The 12,585-nt window shown below is 35.4% G+C and overlaps 1 protein-coding gene across 1 annotated transcript; it reads right to left on the minus strand.

Moving 5' to 3' along the window:
• Positions 1-102: 102 nt before the first annotated feature.
• uck1 (uridine-cytidine kinase 1) lies at positions 103-8,805 on the minus strand. Its single transcript, XM_051678225.1, has 7 exons — positions 8,379-8,805; positions 4,150-4,309; positions 3,696-3,792; positions 3,443-3,585; positions 1,562-1,656; positions 1,434-1,482; positions 103-1,355 (listed from the first exon to the last, which is right to left on the minus strand). Exons 1-7 carry the CDS (start codon positions 8,466-8,468, stop codon positions 1,150-1,152), a joined length of 840 nt encoding a protein of 279 aa, XP_051534185.1. The 5' UTR covers positions 8,469-8,805; the 3' UTR covers positions 103-1,149.
• Positions 8,806-12,585: the final 3,780 nt, after the last annotated feature.

A 12,585-nucleotide genomic window follows, 5' to 3' on the forward strand; every position in this document is an offset into this window, starting at 1 on the left:
CCATCTGATATCATCACTGTACAATGATGTTAAAATAGTATTGTTGGTCATTTATGCACTATTGCTTTTTGATTCAGAAATGATGCAAGTAATCAGCAAGACATCACGCAAGTATGTTTTCTTTAATATTTTTAAAAAATATATACATGGAAAAAAAATTCAAAATTGGATTACAAATGAAGAAATATCTTAAAACATTCACATTTAGGAACAAACGCAGCAATTTCAGAACTATAAATTATGTAAAAAGACAAATCTGTGGAGGTGAGATTAAAATGTTTAAATACTTAATATTTTCATGACTATAATTATTCTTGTGTGACCAAGTTAGTTCTTCGCATTAAACAAGCGTTTACATTCTAGAAAGTAATCTTATACAATACTCACTAGGCAAGAAAATCCTCATGAAGCTTTTAAAACTTTCTACAGGTGTAATTGACAATTTGATTATGTAATTTGTGAGATGTGAATTACAATTTTGTGAGCGGCAGTGAGACTGGGAGATCAATGTAAGTTGATGACAAACTGTTATCATATGCATCATTACAGATTAACATGTAAATGCAGTCATAGTGACTACGTAGAGTAGGACATTAAATATTTCACATTTACAGAACAGTTGTCTTCCTCTGAGAGAGAAATTACTACAGGTGAGGTCATAGGTCACACTGACAGTCAGGTGACTCAAGCAGCAAAAAAAGGCATTCTTAAATTTTGTGTAAAGTTAATATATATGTTGTTCCAAACCCATCTGACTAACTCTCTTCCTTGGAACACTAAAGAAGTTTAGCAAAATGTTGAAGATTTTCAATGAATGACTTAAATTACGTTCTGTTCTTCACAAGAAGTTATGTTTTATGAACTACTTTTATTATGCTTTTTTTTTTGTCCTTTCTAAAGCTTGACAGTCCCTGGTCCCCATTCACTTTCATTGCGTGGATGAGTGAAGCTCAGACATTCTGCTAAACTACTTCTTTTTGCTCCTCAGAATAAAGTCAGTCATACGGGTTTGCAACAGCTTGAGTGGTGAGTAAATGAAAGAATTTTCATTTTTGGGTGAACTATTTCTTTAACGTGATAGGCAGAGAGATGTGTGTTGGAAGCATGCAAAAAATGTAATGTTTCAACCATTTGACTCATATGCTCGTGTTAATGTGGTCGTGTGCTGGGCTCCAGCAGTGGTCGTTTCGGGAGGTTTGGGAGGTTGTTGCCTCCGCTAGAGTTCTCGTCTTGTTCGACCATGCCCCTCTTTTGACTCTGCCCATGGGCATGTCCATTCACAGAACCCCGCTGCCATTTGCAGATGTCACCGTTCAGGATGTCCTGAATATGCTGCACAATCAGGTTTATTGCCACTGGAAAAGATATCAACATATCATAGAAAGAAAGCTTAATTTTATTTACCGCATGAATACAATTTGACTGAAATTTACCCATGTTATCAACTCCTCGAGGTATGATCACATCTGCATATTTCTTGGTCTGAGAAAGAGATTTCAGACGTCAAACATCAAAGTAACTACAACACCACTGTCAGAGTTTGTTTGTTGTGTTTTCTCACCGGAAGGCAGAATTCTTCAAAGGCAGGTTTAACAAACGTGGTATATTGTGTGAGTATCTGTTCCAAATCTCGACCTCTTCTCATGTCCCGCAGAACTACACACACATGATATATACTGTTTTACACTTACACAACAATTAGGAAAACAGTTAACTGCATGAAAAATACTCATTTAAATTATTCTAAAACTTAAAAATAAAAACTGGTTAAAATAACAAAACATAAATAAATAGTTGTTTTTTTAAAGCTATCTTCAAGAGAAGCTACTCTAGCAGGTTTTGCTCTTCTAAATGTAAATAACTACAAACTACAGTCACTACACGTACAAATTAAACAAAAATGCATAAAAACAAAATTGAAAGGTGTTTGTGATTATAAAAATAAAGCAAAAAACATTTACTAAAATTAAACTGTAATTTAAAGTATGATTAAAATTTATGATAATATAATACCTCTACAAAACAGACGTACATATGTTATAAACACACAAATACCCAACAACACCCCATTATGAGTTAAATTCAGAGTAATCTTAAACTAAAACATAAAAAAAAGCACTCATTTACAACTAAAACCAAACAAAACAGTGGTTAAAAATAACATGATTATGCAAACAACTATTTGTTTATTTTATTCAAGCTATTTTCAAAGCAGCAGATTTAGCAACATTTAAATTCTAAGGTCTTGCTTGTTGTAGATGCACAAAAATACAAAAAGATAAAAATAGAAATGGGACAGTGGAATAAAAACAAAACTCAAAAGCAACAAATTAAATAAAACTAAACTTTAAAGAATGATAATGATTAAAAAAACATGATAATAATACAACTTAGAATAATTATTATGTAAAGAACTACAATTTACAATCAATAAATGTAAAACTGGAACTGAAACACATAACAAAACTGTCCTTTAAAGTATGATTACAAATGGTAATGATAAAAAAAAAGATCATCTAATCAAATAATAATAATTCACAATCACTAAATGTAAAACTGGAACAAACATACATCAAAACAAAACTATAAAAAAACAAATAAAAATAAAACAACTGCCCTTTAAAGAATGATTACTAATAATAATAATACTTACAATAATTATGTAAATAACAACAAATTCACAATCAATAAATGTAAAACTGGAACAAAAATACAACAAAACAAAACTATAAAGAAACAAATAAAAATAAAACAACTGTCCTTTAAAGTATGATTACAAATAATAATTATGTAAATAACAACAAATTCACAATTAATAAATGTAAAACTGGAACAAAATCACATCAAATCAAAACTAAAATGTGACAAATTCAATTAAATAAAACAACTGTCCTTTAAAGAATGATTACAAATGATAAAAGAATAATAATAATAATATTAATACTTATAATTATGTAAACAACAAATTCACAATCAATAAATGTAAAACTGGAACAAACATACAACAAAACAAAACTATAAAGCAACAAATAAAAATAATTAAAACAACTGTCCCTTTAAGTATGATTACAAATGATGATAATAATAATAATATGTAAATAACAACAAATTCACAATCAATAAATGTAAAACTGGAACAAAAATACAGCAAAACTAAACTGGGACACACTATATTAGGTGTATTTAGCTACTGTGTAATTAAGCATTTGCTACAATGTACTTATTATGTACGTGTTGTTACATTGTACTAACATTTAAAGTACCTGCATTTAATTATATCTGTAGTTACACTGTTAACCCCCTAACCCTAATCTGAACCCTAACCCTACTCCATAACCTACCCATCCCTCAACCTCAGTAGCAGCATAAATTAAGCAACAAAACTAAGCTGTAATTTCAGGTATGATTAAAAATTATAATAATATCATATAAAAAGAAATACCTCTGCGAGAAAGACGTACGTCTGAATCGGTGTCAACAAACAATTTCATGTGGAACATGTCTCTCACTTCCTGTGTGTAGAATACCAGAATCCCCTCAAACAACACCACATCAGCGGGATACACACAGATTTTCTCCTGCAACCTACACACACATCATTCATTGCTATTATCAGACAGACACACTGATAAAAAGCAATTGAGTGCGTCATTGGCTGACGTGTCATTATGAGGGAAAAGTGTGTGTGTTCTGACCTGGAATGGGTGATGAAGTCATATGTGGGAACCTCCACCACTTTCCCTTCTACTATATCCTTCAGAGTCTGACACATGAGTTCAGTATCAAATGCATCTGAAAGAGAGAATCAAAAACTAGAGGGTTATAAAGATTAATCCACAATTGAAGCATCTTAATAGGGAGCACTCACTCAAAAATGGACAAATCTGTCTTCATTTACTCACCGTCATGTTGTTCAAAACCTGTATGATATATGTTATTCTGTGTAACGTGAAAGTAGCTGTTGACCAATATGGGCTTTTCAGTGGCTAATGCCAATATATAGAGCGTTTTATACTATATGTGTAAGAATGAGAAACGGACTGAAATTTAAGTCGTTATTCACTAAAAGTCTATTCGCAGTCACCATCTTCATGGAAAAGAGCAGCTTGGATATGTAGCCAAATTGTACTTTATTTATTTATTTTTTACCTGGATGGTCAAAGTTGTACTGGCCCTTCAAAGCTTTGGCCTTTTGTTCTGGCGTGAGAACCCGGTAGAAACTGTCCTGACTGACGATGATGACCTTCCTCTGGCGATGGTCCACCTTGTTCTGACCCAGAAGCTCCATGATTTTGGCGCACACTGTGGACTGGACGAAAGAACAGGGAATTACTGACACGTGAGCGATATGAACTGAAAATCTAGCGTCCAGTTGTAATAACATCCGCCTGAGCACCATTATAAAGACACAAGATTTTCACATAAGGGCCCGTTTGTCTTTGCAGTAAATTAATTTTGTGATTTCTATCTTCCTTTGTAGCTGGTGAAATTGCAAACAATTAGCCTGCAGTTACTGATGCATGCTGTATTGCTCATATTATTGTATTCAGTTAAGAAATACAGAAATAAGTGCGTAAATAAATGAAATAATAAATCTGTAAATAAAAGTATGCATACATAAAAGAATACATATAATACTTTATTACATAAATTAATAAATTATATTATTAAAAAATTAGTGTACATACATAAATATAAGAATACATATAATGCATTACAGAAATGAATTCATAAATAAAAGTGTCCATACAGTGTTGTGAAAAAGTATTTGCCCCCATCCTGATTTCTTCTGTTTTTGTGTATCTCATACTAAATTGTTTCAAAAAATCTAACATAAAACAAAGGCAATCTGAGTAAATACAAAATACAGTTTTTAAATGATAATTTTATTTATAGAAACAAAAACGTTATCCAGTACTAACTGAGCCTGTGTGAAAAAGTATTTGCCCCCTTAGTTACTAAATCCCCAAATCTATGAAACTGCATTGATAATGGGGTTCAGCTGGACGAGACACAGGCAGACCTGATTACTGCCAGCCCCATTTCAATCAAATCAACACCTAAATAGAACTTTTTCAGCTGCATGATGTTGGCTAAAAGGTCTCACCCAGTAGCACACTATGCCAAGGTCGAAATAAATTCCAGAAATGAGAAAAAAGCTGATTGAAATACATCAGTCTGGGAAGGGTTACAAAGCTATTTCAAGGGCTCTGAGACTCCAAAGAACCACAACGAGAGCCACTATCACCACATGGAGAAAACTTGGCACAGTAGTTAACCTCTAAGTGGCTGACCTTCCAAAATTCCTCCTAGAGCACAGCGACGACTCATCCAGGAAGTCACAAAAAAGCCAAGGACAACATCCAAGGAACTGCAGGCGTCTCTCACATCAATAAAGGTCACTGTTCATGACTTCAAAAATGGCATCCATGGAAGAGTGGCGAGGCGAAAACCACTGCTAACCCAGAAGAACATTAAGGCTCGTCTGAATTTTGCCAAAACACACTTTGATGATCCTCAAACCTTTTGGGAGAATGTTCTGTGGACTGATGAAGACAGGGGTCCTGTTCACACCATACAGTGCATCCGGAAAGTATTCACAGCGCTTCACTTTTTCCACATTTTGTTATGTTACAGCCTTATTCCAAAATGGATTAAATTCATTATTTTCCTCAAAATTCTACAAACAATACCCCATAATGACAACGTGAAAGAAGTTTGTTTGAAATCTTTGCAAATTTATTAAAAATAAAAAATGAAAAAAATCACACGTACATAAGTATTCACAGCCTTTGCCATGACACTCAAAATTGAGCTCAGGTGCATCCTGTTTCCACTGATCATCCTTGAGATGTTTCTACAACTTGATTGGAGTCCACCTGTGGTAAATTCAGTTGATTGGACATGATTTGGAAAGGCACACACCTGTCAATATAAGGTCCCACAGTTAATAGTACATGTCAGAGCACAAACCAAGCCATGAAGTCCAAGGAATTGTCTGTAGACCTCCGAGACAGGATTGTATCGAGGCTCAGATCTGGGGAAGGGTACAGAAAAATTTCTGCAGCATTGAAGGTCCCAATGAGCACAGTGGCCTCCATCATCCATAAACGGAAGAAGTTTGGAACCACTAGGACTCTTCCTAGAGCTGGCCGCCTGGCCAAACTGAGCGATCGGTGGAGATGGGCCTTAGTCAGGGAGGTGACCAAGAACCCGATGGTCACTCTGACAGACCTCCAGCGTTTCTCTGTGCAGAGAGGAGAACCTTCCAGAAGAACAACCATCTCTGCAGCACTCCACCAATCAGGCCTGTATGGTAGAGTGGCCAGACGGAAGCCACTCCTCAGTAAAAGGCACATGACAGCCCGCCTGGAGTTTGCCAAAAGGCACCTGAAGGACTCTCAGACCATGAGAAACAAAGATTGAACTCTTTGGCCTAAATGGCAAGCATCATGTCTGGAGGAAACCAGGCACCGCTCATCACCTGGCCAATACCATCCCTACAGTGAAGCATGGTGGTGGCAGCATCATGCTGTGGGAATGTTTTTCAGCGGCAGGAACTGGGAGACTAGTCAGGATCGAGGGGAAGATGAATGCAGCAATGTACAGAGACATCCTTGATGAAAACCTGCTCCAGAGTGCTCTGGACCTCAGACTGGGGTGAAGGTTCATCTTCCAACAGGACAATGACCCTAAGCACACAGCCAAGATAACAAAGGAGTGGCTCTGGGACAACTCTGTTAATGTCCTTGAGTGACCCAGCCAGAGCCCAGACTTGAACCCGATTGAACATCTCTGGAGAGATCTGAAAATGGCTGTGCACCGACGCTCCCCATCCAACCTGATGGAGCTTGAGAGGTCCTGCAAAGAAGAATGGGAGAAACTGCCCAAAAATAGGTGTGCCAAGCTTGTAGCATCATACTCAAAAAGACTTGAGGCTGTAATTGGTGCCAAAGGTGCTTCAACAAAGTATTGAGCAAAGGCTGTGAATACTTATGTACATGTGATTTTTTTATTTTTTTATAAATTTGCAAAGATTTCAAACAAACTTCTTTCACATTGTCATTATGGGGTATTGTTTGTAGAATTTTGAGGAAATAATGAATTTAATCCATTTTGGAATAAGGCTGTAACATAACAAAATGTGGAAAAAGTGAAGCGCTGTGAATACTTTCCGGATGCACTGTACCTACAGTCAAGCATGGAGGTGGTAGTGTGATGGTGTGCGAATGCTGTGCTGCATAAGGGCAACTTGCAATAATTTAGGGAAACATAAATTCTGCTCTCTACCAGAAAATCCTAAAGGAGAACATCCGGTCATCAGTCCATGAGTTGAAACTCAAGTGCAACTGGATTATGCAGCAAGACAATGATCCAAAGCATAGGAGTAAGTCCACCTCTGAATGGCTCAAAAGAAGCAAAATTTAAGTTTTGGAGTGGCCTAGTCAAAGTCCTGACTTGAACCCGATTGAGATGCTGTGGCAGGACCTTAAACGGGCAGTTCATGCTTGAAAACCTTCCAATGTGGCTGAACTAAAGCAGTTCTGCATAGAAGAGTGGGCCAAAATTCAACCACAGCGTTGTGAAAGACTGATCTCCAGTTATCTGAAGCGTTTGGTTGCAGTTGTTGCTGTTAAAGGTGGCACAACCAGCTATTAAGTTTATGGGGGCAGTTAGTTTTTCACATGTGTGATACAGGTGTTGGATCACTTTTTTTGCTTCAATAAAAATATATATATTTGAAAACTGTATTTTGTGTCTACACAGGTTACCTTCGTTTTATGTTATATTTCGTTTGAAGATCTAAAACAATTTAGTATGAAAAATACACAAAAATAGAAGAAATCAGTATATTATTTTTCACAGCACTGTAAATCAATATAAGAATAGATATAATATATTATTAAAGAAATGAATAAATTATATTCATAAAAACATATCTGTACATAAATAAATATAATACATATAATGCATTATTACAGAAATTAATACATACAAAAAATCAGGACTAAAATATGTTACAATTGCATTTTATTTTTAATTCTTCATACCTGATCCTCAATAATATTGTTGTGCATTTGATAAATATTTGATTTGACTTTCATGCAATGTACATAAATGCACCTGAAGTTCATCTTTGTGTTGCTTTTATTGCATCTAATTTTACTGGCACCCAACATATACCTGGTGGCTTATATTTAGAAACTACACCAATAAAAGTCCATTAAAAGAGGGACATGTTGACTGTAGCCAAACCAGGGGACAAATGTAGAGGTTTGCATACACATATAACAGCAGTATACACATGCACTCATCGGTTTCCTTCATGCGTGTAGTATAATACTCATTTGATGGTGGTAAAGGTGAGTCTGCATTACCTTTCCGCTGGCAGTTCCTCCGCTCACCCCGATCAAGAAAGGCCGGTGACGCGGCCGCTCGATTTCGCACAACAGTCCGGCTGAATTCATGACGATGCAATAACAAATACACAACCTTAACTTCAAGTATGGAGGCCGGGTGCGTGAGTAGACTCGCTTTGGTTATGATCAGTCATGGGTTGAAAGTTGTCAACGGTGTTTGATAGATTGTCGCCTGGTTGTATCATCAGCCGGTGAATATGAATATCATTAGTTATTAGCTGTTTATGTAACAAAGTGTACTTCCTCCAGGGGCGCTCGGTGGCCCAGAAAGCCGAATCCCCGCTGTGTTGCGTTCAAATATTAGTGTGTTTGTAGTCTTTTGGAAAAACTTGTGTACTAAAATGTATCATCTCTTAAATCTATTATTTTAATTTATACTTGGTATACAAATCGAAATCCGCTGCAGCATTCTTTATTAAAAATGTATTTTTAAAAGTCAACTTCCACCAATCACAAACGACTATGATTGGTCAATTCAGACGAGAGTTGAGAAAAGTAACAGATACCACATGACAGTGGCGTAGATGAGCTGGTTAAGAAGCGGACTGTACCATTTTTTTTTACACTTGAATAATAACACTGATAACCTTTAATAGCCACTGAATTAAAAACACATTGAAAATATAAAATAAGAGGATTGTCGTTTAAACCTATCGTAGCTGACTGCTTAGACCCTCCCAATTTGGATTATTTTCCATTCTACCAGCCTTTTCTATTTCGATGGTTTCGCCTTGGACGTGAATGAGTCAAGCGCGTGAAATAGGGATGGGCGGATCGATCCTAAAGTATCTACACTTCCGGTACTGATGTATCAAAAATATCGATTCTAAATTTTTTATTTATTTTTTTAACTAGGGGCATTATTATTTGGTAACCACGAACAATAACCATAAGCTTCAAAGTGAAATAAAATGGATTAGGCTATATTAGCAAGTACTTGTGCAGGGTGAGAACTGTTTCTTCTTCCGCTCAGTTTAACATTCATAAATGCTGAAAAACACAAGCAGACAAGCCGTTACAAGACTCGTTCAAACAAGAGGGATCAGTGCCATGTAGAGGTAATGATAGAAAATCAGAAAAACAGTCTAGGGCATACGTCGTATGCTCTCCTATCTGTTTTAGGATTTTGATGATACGTGTGGCCGCCAGAACAACGAGTAGGCTTTTGATCCGGAACATTAACGCGATGCCGCAGCACCGTTGAGTGAATTGTGTTTTATTATTATTATTTAAAAAAAAAAAAAAATCCAGAAATTCTTCCTAAACGCGCACGGAGACGCACTGGCAAGACAGTGACTAAGCTGATCCACCAATCAGAACGTTTATTTCAGAGGCGATTGGATATTTGCTAACCAATCATATTCTCCGTTCTAGTAAGGGGCGGGACATTTCCAGCGTCTGATACACAAGCGTCCCTGGAGAAACTATAATTTGCACTGCATATTTATTTCCCTGCTAAACGTAAATATATCGTGATATCAAATAAGTTACATTTATATTTCTAAGTAGGAAAACAATTTCACTTTAAACAATTTAAAGCACATAATAGTACATAAATAAAAATAATAACCATTCATTTTTATGTAGGCTATATATGGTAATACAAAATAACGTGTTAACGTGAACATTACTACACTCATATTAGCTACAGTGCTTAACAGTGTATTGCGTATTATGAATTAGTTTATTAGTTAGAATAATAAAGTATTAACAATTTTCATAGTAGCCTAACAAAAGGAACATTAATGTCATCTATTAATTTAAATATATATTTAACATGAAGTTACTATACCATTGTTCTTAGTAGTGTACTCTACACCATGCCAGCTAGAAACTTACCCTGATATACATATTGTAAATTTATGTGGGACTATAATTACAACAGTCCCAATTTTAATGGAATTTTTATTTTTATTTTTTTAACACATTTTACATGAACTTTATATAAATGTAAATTAATTTTAGAGATCGGGTGCATGTGTTTTTCATAAATTCACAGTATGCCCACTTCTTCAGACACTACTACACCACTGCTTCTTGAGTAATTTCACACTAAAATAACAACATATGTAAAGGTGACATTTCTTATAATTGTGTGTAATTGTTGTTAAGTAATTACAAAAATAGTTAACCATGGTTTTATTAGTTTACAGTAATATTGTAGTAACCATGTTTTTTTGTGCTGAACTCATTGTTTTACTACAGTAATATTGTAGTAGTAACCATGGTTAATTGTGTGGTAACAATGGTTTAACTAAATACTATGGTTAAACTATAGTTAGTGAAATGGTTAATTTTTGTAAGGGTAAACAAAGCAAAAGTCTAAACATTTTCTGTTTAGGCAAAAAAAAAAAATAAGAGTAATGACTTGAATTATGACTAAAAATATTATTTTAAATTACCCATTTTATCCCAAGTAATCGCAAAAAAATAAATTTAATAGAAGTATCGGTATTGGTATCGACGATACTGGACTTGAAATTATTGGTATTGGATCGAAAAGAAAATAAGTGGCATCACCCATCCCTAGCGTGAAATGACAACATTGCTCAAACTTCACAAAACCTGTTAACAGCGGTGAAACAAAATTGTATCGATTTTGTTTCATTGGTGATTACAAGTCAAAGGTTGCTGATATAGTGTGAGGCGTTTGTAAATATACAAGTACAGGAACATGATAAAATAGTTGTGATCACAAGGGGTACCAAACATTTAAAGGGACAGTTCACCCAAAAATGAAAATTCAACCATTGTTTACTCACCCGTGTCTTTCTTTTTCTTAAAAGGGATAAATTGTGAAAAATGTTGTGCTCAGTGATGTCATACTATGGCAGTTTATGGTGACCACCTCTTCAAGCTTCAGAAGAACACAAAAGTATAATTCAGAAATCTAATAAATTATTCCATGAGACTCATGATTGTTATGATAGTATATGATAAGATTTGATGAGAAACAAACTGAAATCTAATGTATTATTTAGTGAAAATTTTCACTGACCATTGATCTCCTGTACGCGTTCATGATAGGACACGAGAGCAACAGTTCACACAGGCCCCTCGCGACATTGGGGCGTTCAAGCGAAAACTCGTATTGTTTATCTAAAAACAGCGATAGTGACAACAGAACACAGCTGCACAAAAAACTGAGAACAGAACTTACTAAACTCCAAATCAAATAGAAACATAGAGGAGGCTACAGGCAGCCACAGTCACACCATGTCCAAACCTGACGGCAAACAGCACACGATAAAAGGTACATTTTCTTTGGTAATCAGAGTTTTTGTCCTAACTAGCAGTGACAATAGCTTGTTTTCCATTTTCGGCATCGCACGGGTAACTCTGACCTCTATGAACTGGCACCAGTCCAAAAACTAAATAAAATAAAAATAAGGCTGGGCATAGAAATGCATCAATTCTTCAACTACAAACTGTTTTTAGATAAACGAGTTTTCGCTTGAACGCCCAAATTTCGTGAGGGGGCTGCGTGAACTGTTGCTCTGGTGCCCAATCATGAATGCACACAGGAGATTAACAATCAGTGGACATTTTCACTAAATACTACATTAGATTTCAATTTGTTTCTCACCAAATCTTATCGTATACTTTCATAACAATCATGAGTCTCATGGAATAATTTATTAGACTTCTGAATTATACTTTTGTGTTCTTTTGAAGCTTGAAGAGGTGGTCACCATAAACTGCCACTGTATGACATCACTGAGCACAACATTTTTAACAATTTCTCCCTTTGTGTTCAGTAAAAGAGTTATAACACAGAGGTGAGTAAACAATGACTGAATTTTCATTTTTGGGTGAACTAATCCTTTAAATAATAGTAACCTCTCCAAAGTGATGGGATGGTTTTAAGTTTTTTTTATGTTTTAAGAAGGGACAAAAAAAATCAATAAAACTATAACAATATGATATTAAAAACTCCTAACAATTAGTAGACTTATTAGTAAATACTCTGAATTGGCATTTTTAAACAGTGAATGTACTCTTTGAATGTACCCACTCCCTCTCTGAACTGTTGCCCTCTGGCCGGCGCTACAGAGCGGCAGGACATCCAGGCACAAGAACAGTTTTTACCCTCAGGCCATTTTCCACATGAACAATTAAACTGCCTTCAGGACTCCCCCACAGTGCAATAATGTAAATACATATC

This window comes from Myxocyprinus asiaticus, chromosome 38, assembly GCF_019703515.2.
Source record: "Myxocyprinus asiaticus isolate MX2 ecotype Aquarium Trade chromosome 38, UBuf_Myxa_2, whole genome shotgun sequence".
Taxonomy (NCBI): domain Eukaryota; kingdom Metazoa; phylum Chordata; class Actinopteri; order Cypriniformes; family Catostomidae; genus Myxocyprinus; species Myxocyprinus asiaticus.

Excerpts from the sequence above, each read along its gene's own strand:
- uck1 (XM_051678225.1), bottom strand. The coding sequence starts at position 8,468 with ATGAATTCAGCCGGACTGTTGTGCGAAATCGAGCGGCCGCGTCACCGG. Across the intron at positions 1,483-1,561 it reads TTGAAGAATTCTGCCTTCCG|ACCAAGAAATATGCAGATGT; the intron begins GTGAGAAAACAC and ends TCTCTTTCTCAG. Across the intron at positions 1,356-1,433 it reads TCGAGGAGTTGATAACATGG|TGGCAATAAACCTGATTGTG; the intron begins GTAAATTTCAGT and ends TATCTTTTCCAG.